Source organism: Eublepharis macularius, chromosome 10 (genome assembly GCF_028583425.1).
Source record: "Eublepharis macularius isolate TG4126 chromosome 10, MPM_Emac_v1.0, whole genome shotgun sequence".
NCBI classification, from domain to species: domain Eukaryota; kingdom Metazoa; phylum Chordata; class Lepidosauria; order Squamata; family Eublepharidae; genus Eublepharis; species Eublepharis macularius.
The window spans coordinates 58970421-58995637 of NC_072799.1; the positions used below are offsets into that span (position 1 = coordinate 58970421).

The 25217-nt window shown below is 38.5% G+C and overlaps 1 protein-coding gene across 2 annotated transcripts in view; it reads left to right on the top strand.

Moving 5' to 3' along the window:
* The first annotated feature begins 812 nt into the window (after positions 1–812).
* The window catches only part of LOC129337040 (uncharacterized), a 64751-nt gene continuing 40346 nt past the window's right edge, over positions 813–25217 (top strand). Inside the window, exons 1-11 of one of the 2 annotated variants that reach the window (XM_054990498.1) lie at positions 813–1077; positions 3237–3337; positions 5727–5796; positions 7331–7461; positions 9121–9206; positions 11684–11783; positions 13325–13368; positions 14622–14699; positions 18452–18648; positions 22066–22130; positions 24934–25040. In XM_054990498.1, the coding sequence (XP_054846473.1) occupies positions 912–1077; positions 3237–3337; positions 5727–5796; positions 7331–7461; positions 9121–9206; positions 11684–11783; positions 13325–13368; positions 14622–14699; positions 18452–18648; positions 22066–22130; positions 24934–25040 (1145 nt within the window). In that variant the 5' untranslated portion in view covers positions 813–911. The remainder of the gene's footprint in view (positions 1078–3236; positions 3338–5726; positions 5797–7330; positions 7462–9120; positions 9207–11683; positions 11784–13324; positions 13369–14621; positions 14700–18451; positions 18649–22065; positions 22131–24933; positions 25041–25217) is intronic. The other variant, XM_054990499.1, reaches the window with a different exon arrangement.

A 25217-nucleotide genomic window follows, 5' to 3' on the forward strand; every position in this document is an offset into this window, starting at 1 on the left:
CATTCAAGTTGTGTGGTAGTACCTGGTGGTTGCTGTGTCTAACTTTGAAGAGTTGTCCCTCCAGACAGGAGGAGTATGGTACGGGTGGTGTGTGAGACCCTTGAAAGAGTGCTACCTTCTACTGCCAGGGCTTAAAGGCTAAGGATATTGTTGTAGCTGCCCAGCAACCTCCATAATGGTCACTGAATTTAAGAAAACATCAATTTCTTGAAGCTACAAGTGTTACTTCTGACATTTGGGCACCCGCCCACACACATTTTTTGATTTTTCTGCAAACTGGGGATTTTCTCAGGCTTGTAGAAATATCTATCCCGTTTATGTCTCCAATCTCTGGATTTAAGGATCTTCAGATGGAGCCCTGTTGATGAAACTATTAAAATATATGCAAACAGCAGCTACTTAAGTGAACACTGTTTGCTATTTAACACGTGAAGTTTACCCTCTCCCCACGTGTAAATTAAGATTCTCTATTTGTTTACGACACAGATTTTTAATCGCCCTAAATAGCACCATGACACACAGTAGTTCAAAAGACCCAGCAGCGTCCATCACTGTATTTTCACATTTGGAAATTTTTCACCCGCTGAGGTAGTAACGCTATGCAGCGCCATTTACAAAAAAAGCGGGATAGTCAAATCCTAGCGCGAGGAGAACGGCGGCACGGACCGACTTCACCTGTTGAACTTTTGTCCAGCAAGGCCATTGTGGCCTTCTTTTATTCTCATCGCAAACGCTGGCCCGACTCGCAGAGGAAACGTGGGGGTGGCTGGACGGGCCGCTCTCAGCGAAAGGCCGGACAATAATCTCCCCTTAGCAATGAGTGGCAGTGGCAGCTGCGGGCGGACCTCCTCCTCCTCGGCGCAACTTCCCTTCGAGGAGCCCGCCCAGGCCGGGCCTGGTGAGGAGACAACATGAACAGCCGCGCTGTACTGAGGCTCCAGGCAGCTGTCGTTGCCCCTCGGCTCTTGGGGCGGGGAAGTGGCTGCCGTCGCTGGAGTAGCGAGCCCTGCGCCCCTCAGCCGAGCCCCGTGCGGGTAGGCTGCGCCTCAGGCTTCTGGGGAGACACGGCCGCCTCAGGTACAAAGGAGGGCGCCGCGCGAGGGCCAGGCGCCGTAAGAGCCTTGCTAGCGCGTCTCGAAAGGGCCTGGCCCTGGCCCTGGCCACGGCGTAAGCGGAGGCGCCTCCCAGCGGGAAAGGGAGAGCCTCCCTCCTCGTCCTTCTACGCCGGCTTTTCTTGGAACATTCTTGGCGAATCCAGCCTTGCAATCTTTTCTCCTCTGCGGCATTCACTGTACTACCCCCTCCCCTCATCATCTCTAGCGCCATAGTCCCCAGCCCAAGTTTTCTCTGCGCTGCCCCTAACGCTGCCCCCTTCGCCCCTTTTTTGCCTCTCTCGTGATAGCACCGACTCGTTTTACGTAATTCGCCATACTCCGAAGGGTGCAATTGTAAACATAAACCTGGGGGAGTCCTATTTGAAACTTGGATGCTTCCAAAGGGTTAACCTGCAAAAGTGAGAAGTTACAGCATTCAGGGATGTAGTGAAGAACATAGCAGCGAAGGGTCTTTGGTAAGGGAAAGGGAGGGCTGCAAAACTGCTCACAAACAACCCCAACGGAGCTTTTCTTTTGTAACTAGAAGGACTCGCTTCCTCATCAGAAGTTTGCTTTGAGAAATTCGGGAAAACGGGTGAAAGAATAAGACTATAGGTGGCGCTCAGGCTGTAAAGTTGATGTTTACTCACTCCAACCAGTAATGCGGCTGAAACCCGATTTAACATAAACATTTGAACACAAGAGAAGTATAGATATAAGGGGTCCCAAATTCTAAAACTACACTACCAACACAGTCCTCTCCTTTTTGAAACAAACCCCTAAATGGTTATATAATTCATAACAGTCTGTAAATACATATTGATGGTAGCTTTTGTGAGGGGAACTCACCAAAGTCCCAATTTAGGGAGACCCCAAAAGAGGATCTAGCACCAAAATTAACCAAGGCAGAAATATTGGCAAAGTATAAAAGTTTATTGGAGTAAGAAGACCCAAATAAACTGATGCACAGAAATCTGACAATGCATGCCATTGTCCACTATCATACTTTCTTACAAACAAATCTTCAAAAAAGTTTGTTTAGAATATCAAGTTACTTCTTACAAATGAGTAAACATATACTCAGAAAATCTAAAAGATTGTCAGGTCGTATAGTCTGCTGTTGCATTTGACACTCTTATTGTGCCCCGTTATATTTTCTGCACAGCAAGAGAGGTATGTTCGTGAGACTGGGGGGAGTAGTAAAACTAAAACATCCAAACATTCTCGAGGCCACCTCCTGTTGTAAATCACAAAGCACCGAGACATCCCCTATCTACCGTAGTCAGCAGCTAAACTGCTACTTTTGCAAGGGTGTTACATGTAAGTGAAGAAGCAGACCAAAGGAGGGAGGCAGCCAAGACTCATCCCAGCATGCCCCTCTGCAGAACCATAGTTTGATTAAACTTATAATGAAGTTTGGCTAAAGGGTTATACTTAGAAGAGAATTTCCCCCTAACAGCTTACAAAGCTGCAATTCTACTATTTGCAGATGGGAATAAATCTAATACATCTCAATGAAAATTACTTCTGATTAAATATGCATAGGATCAGGGTTGCCAACTCCAGGTTAGAGAATTCCTGGGGAATTTGGGGGTGGAGCCTGGGGAGGGGTGGGGGAGATTTTATAAGTCAGCAGTGTTGTGAGCATGATAGTGTCAGTTCCAAGGAAAACCAAGATGCTAGTGGGTAACTCTAGGATGCCTGCTTTTACTTCTGAGTGTTCCCTGGACATAATGTCATCATGCTCCTAAAGCTGCCCCTCCACCATGGCCCTTCCCCCAATCCTACTGCCAGTTGCTTAGCCTAGCCTAGCAACCTTACTGGGAGATCTTCTGGCTGCACATCCAAGGACCAAGGTTTACTGGTCAGTCCAGACAGTGTTGAACTTTGCCACTTCTTACTTTAAAAATTAGTAATTGAGCATTTATAGTACATTTTCTTCTCCTTTTTCTTCCATAATCACTCCTTTAATTTCATGCCTAAATCCATGCATATAACCCAGGACTATGCCCAGTTTTCTGCGCATTATCGGTCTTTATTGGCACATAGTGTTGTTGCATATGTTTTCTGAATTATTTTGCAGTAATTTTTTTAAAAATTGCTGTTAGGAGGTTTTTTTTGCTAAGCATTTCCTTTTATTAGTTCCTCAGTTGCTGTATGGAGGGAAGCTGGATTTCCTGGTTTTTGATTACCTATCTGAAATTACAATGTCTTTGTTAACTGCTGCCAAAGCCAAATCTCCAGTAAGTAAATTTGCTCTGTTCTTTAAACAACAAGAAAACAAATATCATAAGAATGTAACCAATTGAAAAATGTATTAAGTGGTTTGGAATTCTCTGAAATGCCAGAACAGCAAAAACTGTTTGAATTTTCAGTATACTGAATTTTCAGTATTTTCAGTGCATTTTTACTGTAGCTTTATGCAGATGTTAGAGTCCAGAAAATTCACTTGACTGTATTTTTAAAAAATGGCTTGTATTTGTATGTATTTCAAGGCCAGTAATGATATATAATTTCCCCTTTTTACTGAAATACCTTTCAGTCTATACTGTGGAGCACAAAACATCTAAACTGATGTGTCAGAACGAAATTGGGAGGGTGACTGTGAGGATTCATGAGGTAGGGGGTAATTTTGAAACTCCACTCCCCAGAATTTTAACCTTTAAGATTCTTGAAAGTTCCCAGGGCTTGTGTAGTAGGGTTTCCAGCCCCTTGAAATCCCATACCTAGACATCCCCTACCCCCAGGTGGTGTTTCTCACTGCCACTCAGAGTTGGGGGGGGGAATAAAAAGTAATAGAGGTTTTGAAATTCCTAGAGATGTCACTTCTAGTTTTTCCTAGAGTTTTGGCCAGTTCCTCAAGAAGCATGACATCACTTCTGGGTTTTTGAGAGCATGCCATTGTCCCCATACCCCCACCCACCTGGTCTTCTGCAGTCAAGTAGGCTGATTTCTCCTCCCTTCTTTTCATGCCTTTAATAGTCTGTGTTCCTGAAGTCTATACTCACCACACCAGTTGTAGAATTTTTCTTCCTTTGGGTTAGTTTATTTTCTAAGAATTCCACAAGTATGCAGAGATCCCCACCCTGTCTGTGGATGTCTTAGATTGCTGCTTTTGTTATCATAACAATGGCAGCTAGACGGTTTTTATTATTAGATACAGGCTTAGGCTGACGAGAAATCATGGTGGGGGTAGGGAATAAACAATTTTGAAATCCCACCCTACTACTTAAAATGTTACTTTCTATAATAATTATAGTTTCCAGGGTTGAGCTGGTTTCTTTCCCCCTTTAACTGATGCTCAAGTGCTCCTAGCCTTTGATCTCTTCTAGAGCATATTTACAGTGTCATTCTTAGTAGGCCTACTCAGAATTCTACTCAAGCCTGTTCAATGGGATTTACTTCCAGGAAAGTGTACTTAGGAGTCACTGTTAGTCCTTGTAAGCCTGGCTTTTTAGTTTTTTCTTCTTTTGTTTGATTTTATGAAGTTACAATTTTCTCCATACATGGGGATTTCCCTCAGTAGTCCCTTTGTCTCGTGAATGGTCTGATACAACCTTGATTAACTCATGTAGAGGGTAGGTAGTTTGCAATTACATATATTGATAGACCATCTATATGGCTCTTGTGTGGCAACATAACCACAAGTATTCTGACACAACGTGGCCCATTGTATTCTTCCACTGGAGTTACTCCCAAATATTTCAGGGATAGAAAAAGTGTTACATTGGACATAGGCCTGAATTGCATGGGTTTTTATTGATCACAAGCATCAGTTAGTTAAAATGTTAGGTTTAATTATGTCTTTCTTTTAAGAAATGTCAGCAATAGAAAGTATTGACTTTGGAAATAAAATGTCACTGAGCTGAATCATGCCAGAGGTGCAGATGGGCAAAGAATAGATTACTGGAAAGCTTTGTGTAATGAATGCTCTAAAAGTAGAGCAAGTTCTTTGCTATCCTGCTGATGCACTAGAATGTGGCCTCTTGAATTAAACTTTCACAGTGCTTGTACTGTAGGATTATAATTGAAATTAATAGCAGTAGTACTACTAAAGAGTGATTTGAGGACTGGATTATTTGTCTGATGTTTTTCATCTGAGAATATTATTCTTCATATGGCTTCACTAACGCTTGATGTATGTTTCTAATTCTGAAACAATCTACCAAAAAAATTTGGTAGTCACCCAACTACACAAAGTGGTAGTCGCCGAGTACACATGTGCACTTAATCTTTTGGTGGACTGTGATCTAAAAAGCACTGTCTGTCTCTCTCTGAAGCGCACATTGGCTTGGATTCAGTGCAGCATTCCTGTGGGCAGAAGGGATTCTAGCTGTGGAGTGTGACTTTCTTGCCTCCCAATGTAATCCTGAATGCCCCCGGCCCCAAAATGCTGCTGGGGGAGAGATGATTGCAGATTTTTTGAAGGACTCTTTTCAGGGGATTCATTAGAAAAAGATTAAGGTTTGAAATGTTTTTTAAAAGTCTGTGCTTTGTGTAGATAGATTTGGAAAGGTTGGGCGATTTTTTGAGAAATTTTGTTCTGGACTCCTTAAATGGAGTTTCTGTAGCAAAATGAAAATTTGCTTGCCTTGGTAAAAATGTTTGCAATTTAATTGTTATTTGTTTCAGGATTTGGGATATACATCTGATTTTGTATTAACTGCAATGTCTCCTTATATAAAGGATATTCATAAGAAAGGTATGATGAAACACATTTATATTTCAGATTGATGCAGTATTTTTAAATTGTGTATGAATTGGCTTAAGAAATCAAAACTGATCTTGTTGTCTAGTTTAACCTTTTAAAATATTAGACCTGTGTTCTTTTTAGTCTACATGTACTTTTTATACTTATTATATTCGAGCGGTTCTTCTTTGTCAATATATCTTCTATTTTTAAAAAATATAGTAAAAAGAAACCAGTGGTATATTACACCACAGAGATTATCTGAAATTTATACATTTTCATCAAGGTTATATTAGTACTAGGGTCACCAGCTCTGGGTTGGGAAATTCTTGGAGATATTGAGAGTGGATCCCGGAGAGGGCAGTGTTTGGAGAGGGGAGGGGCCTCAGCAGCATATAATGCAATGGAGTCCACTGTCCAAAGTAGCCATTTTCTCTGGGAGAACTGAGCTCGTCGGCTGGAGATCTGTTGTAATTCCAGAAGATTTCCAGCCACCACTTGGAGGCTTTTAACACTAGTTGATACTGTAAATCTCCTAATGTAGACTTTATACAACTCTGATAGAAATGTGATTGGGCAAAACCTTTTGGAAAATAGTAGTAGATAAACTAAGACAAGGTTTAGGCTTGAAGTTCTACTCAGCCCTGAAATACAACTACTTAATTATATTCTCATGGATCCTAAAAGATACCAAATGGTAGTAAATGTGTTAATTGTGTGTGTGTATTTATAAAGTTAATATGTTTTCCTGTATTTATATTTGTATTTTAAATGTAATTCTAATGTTTTAATTATCTGTTATTCACTGCCTTGGGGACCCTATTTTGGGATGGAAAGGTAGCATTTAAATATTTTAAATACACACATAAAATGGCAGCTAGAATTGTCTTTGCTAGATTTTGGAAACAAAGTAACTTTTCTGATATATAGTTTTGGTTTTATAAAATCATGAAGTTATCTTTAATGTTAAAACTTACTGTTTTGCAGCATGGGAAACATATACAGCAGATTGATACATTATAGGAAATCTTTATTGAGAGAGAGAGAGAGACAGAGAAAGTAAGTAGAAGGGAACAGATGAGTCTTCCTAGGGCTTTGATACCACAACTGAGAAGGTCCTTTCCTGGGCTACCACCCACCTAATCTCAGAAAGTAGGTACAACCAAAACAGGGCCTTGGAAGATGCTGTAGCGGTCAAGTAGGTTCATAAGGGTTTCTAGCAAATAATTGACAAATATAATAATCTAGAAAATAATTCATAGACGCTCAAAAATGTGCTAGTTTGCCTAGTTAAACATATTAGTATCATTTGTTACATATCAACAGCCAGAAAGAAAAAAATACAGAACAAATTTTAATCTAGTTTCAGCATGAGGAAGTAGGCAAGTGGCTAAAGGCATGTTTTTGTTGTATCACACATACACTATGCAACATTGGGAGCTAAGTATGTGTCAAACAAAATGAACAACAATACTTTAAAAATGGATTTGGTATATATTAGCAACGTACACAATGCTTATGGTTTGGACCCTTGTGTCTCACTTAGGTGTCCGAATTGTCAGTAATGCTGGTGGAATTAATCCACTTGCTTGTGCGGCTGCTCTGCAACAAGTGGCGAAAAAGGCTGATGTTGACATGAAGATTGCAGTTGTTACTGGTGATGATTTGATGGGAGAGGTATTCTGTCGAGGTTCTTAAAATACTGTTTTGAAAGAGTTCGCTAATGTTTTGTACAATAGAAAAGTTAAAACATATTTGTCATAGAAGCTTAAAACATGGATAGATTCTTGGTGTTTCCCTTAGACACATTTTGTCAGCATCACATAAATGCAATAGATGAACTGTACATATTCTGCTCCTTCTGCTGGTTGAGTTTTGATTGTTGGTGCAAGCAAACAAGGATGTGGAAGCAGGGAACAGGAAGAACCTGTTCACAAAAGTAAAGTCAGTGGGCTTAGAAAGGTATAACTATTTTTCTGCTTTAGGATTGCGCTGTAAATTCATTTTATTCGCAATTAAATTTGCTGAGCTCTGGACTTGAGAAAGAATTATATTTCTCTGTGTCTTGAGTTTCTAACTGACTCTTAAGGTCTCCAAAGGCAGTTTCTAACCACACCAGACCAGGGATCTTGTCACTCTTCAGAGCTAACTCCCTGTTTACCTGGGTAGGAAAATTCTCTTCTCACTAGAGATCTATCCTCTTTCTTTGGCCCAAATGAGTGTCTTCACCTACTTCTCAAACTTCCTTGCCAACTTTCCCCCAGTTCTGTCAGTGTTAAACTGCTCTCAGTCAGGGCTGAATTCTGAAGCGTCAGTACTTGACTTCTCTCGAGACTCACCTCTTACCAGCATCCAGTTCAGAAGTCTTTTTTTTTTCAGCTGATGCTACCCAATCAGATTCCTTGGAGTTACCTGTCACTCAAGGCTCTCTGTTTCTGTGAAGCATTAACACAGTCCTTCACATCCCTTCAGAAGTTTGTACAGCACTTCTAAGCTTTTTAAAAGGGCAGTGTGTCACAGCATCATTTCAGGCTTTTTAGTGTTCTTTAAAAATGTATTTGAAAAAAATTTAATATTTTATCTGGATTTTAAATGACCTTGCATTGGTTTTATTGTTATTGATTAACTTTAAACATGTTATGGCTGTTAACTTCATTCCCTGATCTGGATAGACCAGGCAAGCCCAATTTTATCAGATCTCAGAAGCTAAGCAGGGTCAGTTAGTAATTGATGGGAGACCTCCAAAGAAGACCAAGGTTACAAGCAATGGCAAACCATACCGGTTAATCTCTTGCCTTGAAAACCCCATTGGGGTCACAGTAAGTCTGCTATGACTTTACAGCACTTTCCACCACCATTATATCCATAGTTGTAAGCTGTCATGACTCATGAGTATTTTTGAATGGAAATTTGGCCTAAAAATATGCTAAATAAAAGCAAACTGTTAGTGATATTGTTAGTCATATTCCATTAAAATAAATGGAAATTGTGAAAATACTTCAGTATAAATAAATTACACAGTAAAGCTGCAGCCTTAAATGCACCTGGTAATATGTTCCTTAGAAATCTGTGATTTATTTTCAGTTTGATGTTGTAGATTCAAGTTAAAGACGCTAATAGCATAATGTTTCAATCCTTTATAATTTCCATGTCCGGAAGATCAAGTGAAATTATGCGTGACTATCTTTTATTGGTTACGTATGGAATGGTTTTCTGAAAATTATCATATTTGTAAATTTAACATTTAATCAATTTTTGTCCAATACTATCACAGAAATATTTACTTGCAATGTAATTATGTTTATATTAAATACATACACTGGAAAATTTTAACAGGTAAACAACATAAAAGAAACTGTCCCAGAAGCAATGAATGGGAGGTTATTTCCAGAAAGCATTCACAGTATGAATGTGTATTTGGGGTAAGTTTTTAAAAATTATTTTTGAAAAAGATATTTGAGAAGGTGCTTGTTATAATCGACATTGTATGCATTTACTTGCCTGTCTTAGGTTAAATTTTGAAGCAGCCAAAATGATTTTGTACCTTGATTTGATGCATTCCTAATGTGACAGATAATTTCCCTGATGATTCACAAGTAGCTGCTGGACAACATGCAAAAGAGCTGTGATAAATTCTCAGAAATGTTTGTAGGGTCAGTAGGTAGTGCTATAGTTGTTAGAATGACAGAAAATATCACAGCTTCTGGTTGTTTCTTTGTGAAACCAACAAGTACCTATAGCTAATGGGCAAGAATACTTCATTAAAGGGCTACAAATTTTTTTGTATCGAAGATTTTATGGTATACCATCTTTAGTGGAATTAAAGGCCATCCTGAACCTTAATTCTAGAAGAGCAAGATTTGAGTCCAGTAACACCTTAAAGATGAACAAGATGTCCAGGGTATAAGCTTTCGCGAATCAAAACTTCCTTTGTCAGATACAAGTAGGAATGGAGATTCCCGAGCCCTTGCATCCCAGTGAGAAGGTGGGAGGGATGTTACAAAGAAGGAAGTCGGGATGCAAAGATACAATATAAAATGTAATCAGCTTGACTGGAGCAGAGAAGAAACGTTTAGGGTAGGAAATGGAGAAAATTATATGTAGTGAGCTAATAATCTTATGTCCCTATTCAGCCCTGCATGCTACATTGTTCTGAATTTGTGAATGAACTCAGGTTCAGCAGACTTGTGTTGTAATCTCCCTTTGAAGCTTCCCTGTTCGAGAACTGCCACTTTTAGGTCATTAAATGAATGTCCTGGAAGATTAAAGTGTTCTCCCACTGGTTTTTGAATGTTGTGATTTTTAATGCATATGTCCATTTATACTTCTATGTTTGTCCTGTGTAGAGAATGGAAGGGCATTGCTGACACTTGATGGTGCATATAATGTTGGAAGATGAACAAGTTAATGAATCTGAGATATATGGATGGTATCATTAGGTCTGGTGATTGTGAAGTTAGATTGAATATGGGGACAGAGTTGGAAACTTGGTATATTGCAGGCCCTGGTCCCAGAGAGTGAGAAGTTGTTTAAAGTTAGGGGGCTGTCTGTGAGCAATATAAGATTTGCCTCCCAATGTCTGTGAGAGGAAAGTATCATTGTCTGGTATAGTATGTGTTGAACTGGTTTGAGCTGAGAGTTGGGTGTTACCACCAGTGGTGTTCTGTTGTTGTTTCTTTTGAGCCTGTCTTGTAGCAGTTTATCCCTTGGTATTTGTCAGTCTGTTTCCTTACTACATAAGGTAGATACTGTAATTCTAAAAAGGTCTGTTGTAGATCCCATAAGTGAGAATCTCTGTCAGATGAATTAGATCAGATGCAGCTGTAGTGTAGAGCTTGGCTGTAGACAGCGGATTGTTTGGTGTGTTTAAGATGTTGACTGGAGCTGTGTAGATATGTTTGAGGATCTGTAGGTTTGCAGTGTAAGGTGTTTTTTATGCTTCCATCATGTTAACAACATGTTAACAGCAGTTCCATTTGTTAACAGCAGTCTCTAGAAAATGTGTTTGTGGATTGATTCATGGTCAGGTTGATGGTGGGGTAGAAATTGCTAAAGGCCTGATGAAATTTCTCCAGTGCTTTTCCCCCGTGAATCCAGATGATAAAAATGTCATCAATAAATCTTAAGCAGAAGAGGAGTGTTAACAGGTGGAAGCCAAAGAAGCGCAGCTCCAAGTCAGCTGTGAAAATGTTTGCATATTGTGGTGCCATATGGGTGCCCAGTCATCACCAAATCTGAAGTAGTTGCAGGGGAGAAAAATTGGTTTAGAAATCTTGTTGGTATTTTAAGTTGCTATTGGACTTGAATCTTGCTCTTCTACTGCAGACCAACATAGCTGCCCACCTGAAACTAATTAAGTTTCAGGTGGGCAGCTATGTTGGTCTGCAGAGTATTTTGAGAATTCAGCTTTGTTTGTATCGACATGCTTATTTACTAGGCAGGAATCAGTATTTTCATAGTCCAGTCAAACTCATCATAATCCTGCAACATGGTTTGCTATGGTTTTAATTTTGTAGAAAACTGAATCTGAGAGACAGTGGCTTGCCTAAGACTACCCACTTAGTCCATGACTAGAGTTTGATGTAAACTCTGGTTACTGAAGTGCCTGTTTCATCTTCCTTTCTCCTCTTTCCTCTTCCTCCTCCTCCTCCTCCTCCTTTGCATTTAATATTTTGAATATGATCATCTGTCAGAGTGAAGCCCAGCACAATCTGTTTTCTCACAAGATCCGTTTAGTGAAAACTATACTATGCAAAAATTGGTTCTGATGGATTGTATTTTGAACCTTTATGATAAAATGGAGATATAGTAAATTTGGGATAAATTTCATCTTTATGATAAACATAAATTTTGAAAAGATGAACCTAATACAATATAACTGCAAGTCCTATTTCCATAGCGCAAGACCAATAAGTAGAGCTCTTGACCTAGGAGCCGATATTGTGGTGACTGGCAGATGTGTTGACAGCAGCCTTGTATTAGGACCACTAATCCATTCTGTAAGTGTGTATTAATACTTCTTATAGCAGTAAGTTATTATCATTTGTTACGAAGTATTTCTTACATGAGTACTACTCATTATTATAATAAGGCTTTTACTATATACCCCAGGTACCTGATAAGTTAGAAGAACTAAAGATTGTTGTTAATGGTTGTTGATGTTTGGTCAACTACAGTAGAAAAAAAATTATCCCCGTTTACATGTGTGTTGCTGTTAATGCATTCAAGTACTGCTGTGTAATCCTTGATGCATGCTGAAAACATAAAATATCTCCATTTAGGAAGTTGTTTTCCATTAGCAAATTGTTCAATAGAGATTATCTAGATAATTTTACTTTGGAGTATTTTTACTTTGAAGTATTTTTACAGACTTTTGTCTTTCTAGATGGATGAATTTTTCATCTTCTTTCTAAGGACACACAAAGCTTAGATTGCAGATTCCAGCATGTGTGTTTGTTCTGTCAAACAAGCATATCCAAATTTTATGGCGTCAATTTAGTTTCTTTGAATTGTATTCTATTGACTTGCCATGAAGTGCTGCCTTTCCTTTTTCTCATATCACCTGCAAGGTGTTGATCATAGAAAGGGGCCTGTCTCGGACAACAAACCATGTTGGTTAGGTAGGACTTCATGTGGAGGGAAGTTGGGTGAGAGTGCCTCACTTTCCTCTTCTTTCCGTGGAACAAGAGTAAGATGCATGCAATCTTTTGTTCGTAACATTTGATGTTGATATTTGCAAACTTTTTATATTCTTCATTTTTATTCTTCGTTCCTTTTCTAATAATAAATCTAAGTGCAGATACTTACTCACGACCCTATTGTTTATTTTTCTAGTGTTTAATTCCATTTACAACATGTAAATAATAAAACTTGCCACAAGGTGGCACAAAAAAATCAATTAGTTTCATTATTTTTAAAATGTGATAATTTTTACTTAAATGTGAATCTTTAGGTTAAAAAAATTAATGCAAGTATTCCTTGAGAAGGAAACAACATCTTTATTTAATTTTAAATTTAATTTTAAAATGAAAGGTGCTCAGTCTTAAACATTGCTAGCTAGGAATGTTAAAAATTTGAGTCTGTACTTTACAACCTAGGTATTTAAGCTGCTAGCATACTCTGGTACTGTATTGCATTCTGTTTTAAAGATTCTCGGATACCCTTCTTTATATCTCTAAAACATTTTACTTGTTTGATCTTTGGAACATGATCAAGTCTGCCATGGGAGAAGCTCCATCTTATGGAGAGTTCCCTTTTCTGTAGTAAGACCTGGTTTTCTGCCCTGTCCCATCTGCACATGTACACAGTAATTTGCACAAAGCAGAGGGGGAGGTCTGTGTGAGTGTTGGATCTTTCCTACTAGTTTGTTTCACCTAGTTGTGTGCCCAGTGTCCAACAGGGGAGGAGAGGAAAATGGTTCTTACTAAAGTTTGGCAATCTGCACAGTACTGCACTCATGGTGATTTGGATCATATTCTCTTGATATTAAGCACATCATTTATTTGTACTGCACTTAACACTCCAAACATTTTTTTAATAGTTTGGCTGGAAGAGAGATGAGTTCAGCCTCTTAGCAGCAGGAAGGTAAATACGACAGTATCAGTATGATCTGTGCTTTCCTACTAAATCCAACAGCAGATATTTATTCACTAATGAAACTTTAGCCTAAAAGCTACAAGTTAAGTTCTTACAAATGTAATGATAAATGTATCAGGTTTAGAAGATAAACTACAGTTCCAATATAGAAGCGGTAAACTTCAGGGAGGTATATTATGTTTGTCCTGGTCATGAAGTTGGTGGGTGGGTGGAAGCAAATGAGGCTCTACTCAAACGTCTTCTGCTACTCTAGAAAAAAATGTGCAGAATTAGGGTGGTGTATGCACTGTTTCTGTTGCTATATTTTCTAGATGTTTGTCTCCTGATTCTGGCATGGGAAATCTGTGCACTTACCAGCGTCGCCAGCACTGAATTTCTTTTGGGCTATGTGCCTTTGCTAGGCTAGAATACAGTCTTTGAGCCCTTCCATGCTGGGGAGAGGGAAAGGGATAGACTTCCAGGCCCCTCCCCTCCCCACACACACATCCCAGAGAGACAGTTAACTCAGTCAACCCAATAGCTAGCCATCTCTTCTGAAATGCATGAACTCTGACCAGGATCCACTGGTGCCCCTTGGACTGTGTGAAGGCACTTTGTAACTGAGGACAGTTCCATTCTTAGCTGATGGGAAAGGTAGGCTCCAGCCCTATGTGCATGAGTGGATATTGGTGATATCAGCATTCATGCATCTCTGAAGATGGTTGGTGCTATCACGTTTGTGTTGAAGGAAGTTTCTTTGCACTGGAGGAAGGTTCCAAGCTTATCTAAGTTGAGTAGTGGGATCAAGCCCAGTGGAGTTAGAATTGTGGCCAACGTTTATAAATGGATGAGTCAGAATTTAAATTATTTGTTAATATTCCACAGTTTTTGTTTATACAGGAAGTCTGATTAGATAGAACAAATGTTATTTTCATCCATCAAATGGATGGAAGAAGCTAAGATCTAATTATATAAACAGTCAGTGAACACATTTGGTATTGGAACCCTTATGTACTAAAAACATAGACTTTCTTCTTACACAGTGATAGCATGTAAAATCAAATGGACTAATAGATGCATATGAAAAATCTTTTATGAACCAATCAGAGAAAAAGGTATAATTTTTGTTTACTTTAGTTTTTTTCCTTCTAAGAATTAAAATATAATCTGGATGAATATACATTAGGGTGTCTAGCATTAAATTAAAATGCTGATACATTTATGTTACAGCTTGATATTGAATATTGCTCTTGGTTTTTCAGTCTTGCGGGTCATCTCATTGAATGTGGAGCTCAATGTACAGGTGGAATATTCACTGACTGGCATACTATACCAGACTGGTAGGTGGATTCTGTTTTGATAGCTATTTAAAAACACATGCTAGAAGAAGAAATTGCTTCCCAGTAATTTTAAACAGTTTTACTTATGCTGCTTTTCTTGATCTTTACAAACTTCCACCTTCCAACTTTACGAACTTTTCCAGCTTCAGAATATAGATAGCCCTACTTACTTCAGTTTGCTTAGGTCTATTGGTTTAAAATTTCTGGCTTTGCAAATACATTTTGAGGAATTCCAGTCCTTTAATTTCCTCTTAAAACAGCTACTAGTGTAGTATACTTCTTTTAAGCTATTAAACTTTCTTGGCAGCTACAGTTAATGTACATGTGTGAGGTATTGGCCTGTTTGAGGAAGGTGAGTCTCAGGGTCCTATGCTCTTTGACAAGAGGAAAACATTTGAAGCAGCTGCTGCTGAGACAGCCAAAAGATTGTTTCGAGCTCTCCAAGTCTTGTGGAAACCATGGCAGCATCTAATGGATCCTTCTGTTATCTGTTCCACAGACTTAATTGATACAGTTTGGTGCTATAGCTGCTGTAATGACTGTACTCACTGAAATTTCCTGGGTCAGGAACCTTGCAGCCACAGCAGTGGTGACCACGTGGTCCTTCTGTTACCTCGCTACATGGAGCGAGGAATTATAGCTGTTACAAGGCCACTATAGTCTATGCAGTGTGGAAGCAGCTTTCAGAAATAGGCCAAGCCAGCTTGCTGAAGGACTTGCTGCTGCCATGAGCTTTCTCAGATGGGGAATCTACAGGGATGTCATGATGAAGATTAGGCTCTTCTGTCATTTGCCTTCCTGGTGCTCTCTGAGAAAGTGTTTATTGGGAATAGTAAACGGAGGGGGGTTGAATTGATGGTTTCCTTCTCCCTCTTTTCCATCCTACCTGCCCACCACATATTATTTTTGAGTCTGGGTGGATTTTAATTTCTGTGAGCTGCTGAGGGAGCCAGTTATACCTGGAAGATAAGATATAAATATAATAAATATCTTGCAAACCTGTATTGAACCAAATATTTGTGTGGGGGTGGTGATCATAAACAAACTCAAAGGAAACATAGTGGACCTCTCTCATTACTATTTTGTCATCAAAAATATCTTGTTTTTTGCTTGTTCACCAGCTGAATGTTTCTCAGTCAACCTTTATCAAGAAACTAAATGAGGTACTATAATCATAAGTACTGCATAAAATCTTTAAAATTATTTTATTAACAACATAGTTTATGTGAGCTCTATTAATTTGTTTTCAGAGTTAAAGTGCCTGATATAGCTGGTGTCCTTTTGAAGTTACATTGTGGAGTCCAAGTTAGGCATAAATCTTCAAATGTGTTTTTAGCTTGCTTTCAACTATTATAATTGTACTTTTAAGTTCTTTGTGTCTCAGTAACTTAGCAAGCTGTCTGGCTTCTCCAACATGCCCTGCATTGCCATTCTCTAGTTTCCAACCTAGAATACAGCCTCTTTGTAATGGCCAGGACTGTTTTTTGTGGTGCAAGATTTGTGCACTCTTACACTTCAGGAACCTAGAAGCATTGAATATTTTATATTTGTGTTTAAATGCAGTTGTATTGTCCAGTGAAAGCATGGCAAAAGTCATTGCGAGTTTGCTCAATTACGTCATCTCCAGGAAAACTTGTGCTACTAAGGATTTTTTTTTAAAGGAACTTTGACCAGAAATTAAAAGGTGAATGACTTTGCTAGCTCCTGGAGTAGTCAGGAATGGATGCTCACCCTATGAATCAATGTCTTCTGAGAATATTGCACTGTGTCAGTTCACACTTCTTTTCCCAAGAGAAATGGTGTGCTCTATTTCTCTTTAAGACTCCAGTAAAAGTTTTACTACAGTAAAAATTGATGTATTTAAACCTGATCATTTGTGTCAGTGTAATCTGCAGCATTTTATCTCTTCAATAGTGATGTATTTTCACTGTTTGTAAGGTACTCTCCACCAGTATATCTTAGTCTAGTGCAGTAAGGTATAGCATGCAGCCTTTATTTATCCCTGCCCTGGTTCATAGGTTAGGCACATTATGCACAAATAATCACTCCAGCAGCTGTAATGCCTGCCAGTCCTCAGAAAAAACAAATAGTTGTGCATCAAGATCCCCCCTGTCCCGGTATTAGGGGAAATAAGGAAACAGCTAACCTGGCTCAATTCCTTGTACTTTCTAACATCAAAACAGAGAATCTCCCGTGTGGTAGTAATGTCTCCGCGATTATTATTAATAAAGGATATATTAATTAAGCACTGCTTCACAGATTTATTTTCACAAAATAAGGGATGTAATGAATAATTGTATATTCTTTTGTTTCTCTTAACACAACCAAGTACTACACCATATATTGCAACCTCCCTTGACCTCAATTATACAGGCATGCTAAGCGTTCTAAAAACAATTCATTAAAGTGTCCCGTGCTCAAAGTGCTATAATTATCGTTATTAAAGTGCAATTGCTTTATGGCATCCTATGACACTATGTCTCATATAGAACTCAATACGCCTTGTATACAGGTACAATACAGGTACAGTACAATGGTGATTCCAGACACTGTGAATGTCACAGATTCCGAGAAGACCTATAATCATAGGTGCACGTAGATAGTTCTGTGACTGCGTTCTCTAACGGACGGTCCAGATCCTCATAAGGTCCGTTTCCAAGGTTCTTTTTCTTTTTCAAAGAGCACAGATGCTGGAAAATACACACAACAATATAGAGCATCCCCAATATTTAATACATACAATAATGTATTCACACTTCAATATACTCACTCACTTTTCCAGCATCTGTGCTCTTTGAAAAAGAACCTTGGAAACGGACCTTATGAGGATCTGGACCGTCCGTTAGAGAACGCAGTCACAGAACTATCTACGTGCACCTATGATTATAGGTCTTCTCGGAATCTGTGACATTCACAGTGTCTGGAATCACCATTGTACTGTACCTGTATTGTACCTGTATACAAGGCGTATTGAGTTCTATATGAGAAATAGTGTCATAGGATGCCATAAAGCAATTGCACTTTAATAACGATAATTATAGCACTTTGAGCACGGGACACTTTAATGAATTGTTTTTAGAACGCTTAGCATGCCTGTATAATTGAGGTCAAGGGAGGTTGCAATATATGGTGTAGTACTTGGTTGTGTTAAGAGAAACAAAAGAATATACAATTATTCATTACATCCCTTATTTTGTGAAAATAAATCTGTGAAGCAGTGCTTAATTAATATATCCTTTATTAATAATAATCGCGGAGACATTACTACCACACGGGAGATTCTCTGTTTTGACATTAATATTACCGTGTTGCTCTAATTTTGTTGGACATTGTACTTTCTAACAGCATCAGTGAAATGCAATGAGACTTCATTTGAGTTGACAGGTTTTAAAAAAGGAATAAAATCAATTTTCCCTCAATTTATGCTGCATCAAAAGATAGCAGTTATAAACTTTTTTTATTGGACAGTTAAGTATTAGAATGTTAATCATTCTGTCATCCCTCTTCCAGGTATTTATGTGTCCCTTTGCTATCTCTAACCGTAGGATGGTAATACTCTGTATCTCTGTCTTTTTTCTTATTTGAAGTGGTACAGTTTTTTATTAGATTTCTCTTAAGTTCATGATCTTTTACTGTAGTTTCTCCCCTTAAAACGCTCGGCATATGTATTAGTGATTCTTTAGAGTTACCCTGTAAATGTTACTGTGTCTTGGTTGTTATTATGCATATTGTATGTTTTTTCAACCTTTTAGGCATAACATCGGTTTTCCCATAGTAGAATGTTCTTCTGATGGAAGTTTCATTGTGTCGAAACCACCCAACACAGGAGGCATGTTGTCTTTTGGCACAGTGGCAGAACAGTTGGTTTATGAAATTGGTAACCCTAAGGAATATCTCTTACCAGATGTCACATGTGACTTCTCTCAAGTTTCTGTTATTGAAATCCCAGGTTAGTGTTTGCTGATAATGGATAATCTTTCCTTAACCAAACTGCAGTGCTTCTTCCTACTCAGTTTTATTGGACTTTTCAAAGTATGATTTTATTGGTACATAAAGATGTACGTAAAAACAGGACTTACCATTGTTTTGTATAATCTTTAATATTGCAAATGGAAATCTCTGTGTTTGTAATAAAAATTAGATAACAATTTGCAGTTGTTTTTTTTAAAAAAAGAAACAGAAGTCACTTTACTGTGAAAAGCATGCTCACCATATGGCTAAATGTTCAATTTTCTTTTGAACACAGAGGAACAGGTTTTGCCAATCTAAAGGATGAGGAGTTATGCAGAATGCTGATAGGGTTAGTATCAGGCTAGGTTTGTGAAGGAACTCTTAATGGAACTGTTGGAGGAGGACAGGAACATTGACATCTCACTGCTTCCCATGACTGCTGCAGGACCATACCCATTCCTTTCTGCAAGATATGGGAACTGGCCGTGGTAGATGCAAGAAGTGTTTGGACTACTTCTTCTTCTCCCCTGACCTGTTTTAGGAGTGGTAGAGCCTCGACAATCTGTAATAGGCAAGGCAGCAGACCAAGAAGCAAGAGAGATTGGTGGAACATCAACAGTACTTGGGACAACTGTGCTGATAGCAACAGGGCTGACTTGTTGAAAGATGAAGTAAGGTCCAATTAAATGAAGTAAGATCCTGTTCCCACAGATGTGATGGGTTTAGCTAGACTAAACTCCACCAGAGTTTTCATTTTCAACCTGCAGCTTCTTTGCAGGCTTGTTTTGCTTAATTTGGAGGGTCTTGCTGGTAATTCATGTAACAGTTAAGGTATTGTACCAGGGTGTCACTTCTGCACTCATTCTGGCCATCAGTCTAAGGGTGATATGCTGAAGGCAGATGTAGTTGGACTCCTAGGAATGGGTGCAGAACACACCAGAAGCTCACTCTGAAGTGAGACCCTCTGGGGACTAGATGGTCAGGCAATCAGTGCAGGCAGAATATATTCTGGATAGACATCCCTGCTGTCTCTTTAGCAAAGGGGATAACTGCATTGGAGATGAAGTTAGCTAAATGTACCACCATCAGTATAGCAGTAAAGCATTTGAAGAACATGGGGAGCTCTGTGATAAAGTTCATTTACACTCCATAGGCCTGATTGAGAGGGTAACCTGCCACATACTGAAACACGTTAGCCTAATTTAGTGCCACCAAAACTCCCAGCTTAGGAAATACAAGCTCATGAGTATCTTGCCCCCAAAGTGGATGTTATTGTCCCACAGTAACACCAAATTAGTTTACTATAATTCAAGGTAAAAATCCTCAGTGGAATAAAATTACAAAGTTTGGAATACAGGTAATATTTTATTCAATAAATAAAGCTAGACAACATCTAGCTTTATAGTTCTTAAAAAATAAAAAAGCAATGGCCTTCCAATGAACTTTTAGTTTGTAAATGGCCCAATATGACACATTTGAACTCCAAGTGAACTTTCACATGAACTTTCAGTTAAGTTATTCTACTAGAAATATAACAGATGGGAAATAGGCAGATTTCTCAAATATCTCTAGATATAACTGCCTTGACATGTACACCAGGAAAAGAACTGCAGGCCTATCTACTTTCAATTGTTTACTCTTCTGAATATTTTGTATGGCAGGATTAGATAAATTAGTTGGTTGAACTTAGCAGTGCTCTTTTTGTCATTTCAGTGGTGAAAGTTGAGCTTTTCTTATATAACTGTGCCAAAATCCTAGTAATTTTTGTAATTTTATATGACAGCTCTCTGAATGATGGTTGATAGTTCGAAGACTATTGAAAATTACGCTTATTTATATTCTCAACTTTCTCTTTCCCAAAGCAATATTGGCATTAAAATAATGATTTATTTTTATATGTTTTATACTTGCGTTAATATTACATTCAAAACCAGGCTTTAAAAAAAACTGCTTAAATTTTTTTAAAAATAATTGGAGTGATTTAATATGAGATTTCATACCTTGCTACCATGGACAGTACATGAAGTTTAATTGGTGATATATAAGTCACCAACTACAGTTTGGGTTTTAAGGTAAACTTACCTAATTCATAGAAAATGAATATTACTACTCCACCATGGAACTTGTTTAGTAATTTTTCCATTGTTTAATGATTTCTGAACCTCAAGTTTGTAGGTTAACACTACTTACTTGAACTGAGCCCAAATGCATTCTTTTGCTACTTTTAGCTAAAATGATGGCTCTAGGACCCACCCCTCTGCCAGGCTGTCAGGAGGAGAAAGAAAATAATTAATGGACATTTATTAAATTTGTAGCTGAGCAACAGGACAATAAGATCAGATCCGCTGAAGCTGATGGCCTAATAAATGGATCTTCTGTGTACCAGACAGATGCTGTGTTAATAGCCTGTTTGAACAGTGCAATTGCAATACAACTGTCATTGTTTAAAGGACCTCTATTAGTTTAGCCATCTCTGGCTTACAGGAGAATTGAAGCAAGTGAAATAGTTTATTAAATATATTAAGTAATAGTATATTAAAGCATAAATGGTGTCATATTGTATTTTTGCTCTTTGAATGTCTTAGCTATTGATTATACTGGCATTATGTAATCCACCTTGGATCTCAGTGAGAAAGGTGGACTATAAATAAACAACAACAATGTATGGTGAAATAACTATGCTTTGGTGGTGCAGAGGATTTAAATTCTCCACAACCACCACCAGAAAATTGCTAACCTGAAGAGCTGTCCGGGGTTCTGAATATCAAAATGCTTCTTAGTGCTTCTGTGTGTGGGTTGAGTAATCTTTGCTCTGCTGTGATGTATTATGCTTGACTCATACTTTGCAAGCAAAAAATGTCTATATTTTGACATACTTGGTGTGATAATTTGAATTCCAAATCAGAGGCAGATATCAACTGTTCAGTTCTTGTCTATTTCATTTTGATTAATTGGAGTTAGAAAAAAAGCTTTAAGCATATGGTGTGTTACACCTGTGCAGGCCATCTGACAAGGTAAGTTTCTAGGAGCACATTAGTAATTGCTATTCCTTATGGCTAAAGGGCAAAACAATTTGTGTCTTGCATAGCTTATTCTGTTGTATATATTGTTATAATTTGTTGCAATCAACTGGAAAATTCCTATGAATCTGTGTATTATGCCGTGTCTCCATTAGAATTTGCAGTCAGTGGTTATTCCAGTTATGCTGTGCAAAGCAGAAGAGATGCAGGGTTTTGTATTAGGAAGGACTAGTGGTACATATCGGTTTAATAAATAATCTGTAAATAAGGGGTGAGAGGAGTTAAAGGCCATGGATAACACAATATTTGCAGTTTGCAAGTATAGATAAATATTTATTAATACTTGTTACTTTTAAGTAATTCTGAACTTTAAAAAATATTTTATATTTTATTAGGTGTTGAAGGTGGTGCAGTGAAAGTTCAGGGAGCAACAGGACGACCTCCTTCATCATTTTACAAGGTTTTTAAATTGCTTTAATAATAATACAGTATATTATAAGTTTGGGAAAATACTTTGAGTAAAGAAAATATACAAATAGACTTTAGGTGAATCACCGGATTGAAGTGATAATTTTTTCAGGAAATTTTTAAGAGACTCTGTTTTGCATATACTAATTTGTTTTCATTGTAGTTATTCAAATTTAAAATTTATCACCCAGTTCCTGACATATCTAACTGCAGCAAGCACTTGGAAATGAAACCATACATTTATTGCAATACAATTTTGTATCAATTGTGATAATGCTAAAATTAAGATTAAGCAGTCATATATGTCCAAAGGATTTCCATATTAAATAATATAAATCCTGTTGTGTTCCCAGTATGCTGAGACTATACAAATAATTGTTTTTGGATTCTGCAAATGCAAAAGTGGTTAGTATTCTTCTGTATTTTAACTCACATTTTAAAATTGCATTTAAAAGGAGGTTCTGCATTATTTATGTGCCCTATGATGTCAAGATTTATTTTGATGCAAAAATATTGAATAATTATTTTTAAAATTACTTTGAAACTTATGCTTCTCAGCACAAATGAATAGGCTATTATCTACTGAGAGCAGTTACTTGGTCAAATCTTTTTACAGAGAACAAAGTAAGCCAAATTCTAATAACATACAATATTTTAGCCATATTTTTCCAACATTACTAAAGCTTAGAAACACATGAACTTTTTCTCCTGGTATAAAGAACGATATTTGCTCAACAGTATAGAACACACAGAATATGAAAGAATTTTTATTTGAGAGGGAAATGCAGCATATCTTGACTGTTTATAAAAGTGAATACATGAAAGTTAATTCTTTTTAGAATACAGCATATATGGCTATCAAAAGCCAGTGTCTTAGTGAATGGTTTAAATGGGATGGACAACAGAACATATATATTTCAACAGTTTTGTCATTTCAGCATTCCGTTCAATAGGTTTTACTTTAAATGTTTTACATTGTTTTACATTGGATGGTCTAGCTGTTTGGCTGCTACAAACTAACAGGGCAAACTCCTTTGAAGCCAACTGATACACACACTAAAAGGAGATGTTTACATATACTAGCAAAGGAATGTTTTGATTGCACCCTCCCCCTTCCTCCCCCTAATTGCCTCTACTCTCTCCTCCTCTTCTGTATTTGACCAGTCTCTGTATCAGGCATCTGACGAAGAGAACTTGATTCTCGAAAGCTTATGCTACAATAAAATTGGTTAGTCTTAAAGGTGCTACTGGACTCTTTTTGATTTTACATTGGTAACAGGCTTAACAACACAGTTAACAACAAGCATGGTTATCTTTACTACATACTCGGAGTAGAGGTGGCGGTGGCAGCCTCAGCAGCTCCTCCTGCCGCTGCTCACTGCTCGCCAGCTTCAGGAACCCTTCCCTGACTCTCTACCTCCAATGCTCTGACATGCCTTCCCACCCACCCCTGCCCCCAAGCTCCCTGGAGCGAATCCACTCTGCTCAACTTTTCTTTTGAGAACTTGGAGGCGGCAAGGAGAGCATGTCAGAGCAGCAGGAAGATGGGAGGATGGGAAGGAAAAGTCAGCAAGGAGAACCTGAAGAGAGGAAAACCCAAGCAGATCCGCTCTGCTTGACTTTTCTTCCAGCAGCAGCAGAAAGCAGGAGGCCAGGAGTATGGGAGAGAAAAGTCAGCCAAGAGAGCCTGAAGAGAGCTACTTGGAGGGTGGCTGGAGGAGAGCCTGCTGAAGTCTCCCTGTGAGTTTGGCATCTCTGGGTATGAAGGGGGCCGTTGTTGGGCCCCGGGATCTGACAAATCACGAACCTAACAAATCATTTTGCGAAAGTTCGTGGTTCATGTTTCATGGAACGCGACGAACCACGAAACTCAGGGTTCATTTTTTCCCCATCTCTACTGGAGGTGAGGGAAAGAAGAGTGAGGAGTGGACAGAGGAAGAACCACTGCCCCCTGCTGCTCAGGCGGTGCTGGAAACAGGTAGAGGAGGAGTGGGATCCACCTCCGTCCTCCCCATAGGTGCTAAGGCAGTGGTGAAGCAAGCTGACAGATGTGGGGAAGGAAGAATGCAACAAGTACCCCCTCTCCACCACTGTGAGCCTGGCAGACAGCCTGGCAGGCAAATGCCTAGCTGGTGGATGCGTGAGCAGATGTGGGAGGGGGGAGAATGGGATGTCTCCCTACAAGTCTCGTGAATTCCTGCTTGTTGAATTCTTTTTGTTGTTGTTGTTTTTAAATCTTTAATGTAAATCAAAGGTTGGGCAGATACAGGCTTTAAAAAAGTTAAATTACAAAACAGTAGTACAGTCTAAAACAGTTAAAAATACACAGTTCACCTGCTTGATGAATTCTAAAATGAAGCAGAACTGAAATTCAGCATTCTCTAAATTAAATGCTGTCTTCTCAAAATGTAATGATATTAAACTTTAGTGTCCATGGCTGATAAAACTGAAGAACAGTCAAAGAAAAATAAAGCAGAAATGGTTTACTTAAATAGTAAGCACCTTATGTGTTTCAGGGAGACCTCTTCATTTTATCACACAGTATTGATATAATCAATAGAATTCTTCAGTTTACTTGTCTGAGATGTTTCCCTTACCAGAACTTTGCATGCATTTCACTTGGTAAATCCTGTAAGAGTATCTGTGGTTCTGTTCTTTTGTTATATTCCATGAAGCCTTTCAGTTTTAAACAAAAACCAAGAGCAATAAAGCACCCTTTTTGTAAGCATAAAGGTGATCTTGGGGTTTATCTGTTATCAGTATTAGGGCACCTTGCATGTGTTCTGTTTTCCCAGGTAAATGCCACTTATCCTGATGGATTCAGAGCTATAGCTTGCTGCCCAGTGGGAGGACCAAAAGCAGTAGAAAAAGGCAAACGAACAGCTGAAAGTATTCTGGAAAGGTTGGCATCTAAAACAAAATAGCTCTGTATGTGAGAGCCAGTGTGGTATGGAGGTTAGAGTGTTGAACTAGGATCTAGAAGTCCCCATTTTGAATCTTCACTTTGCCACGGAAGCTTGCTGTGTGACCTTGGACCAATCAGATACTCTCTGCCTAACTTACCTCACAGTACTGTTGC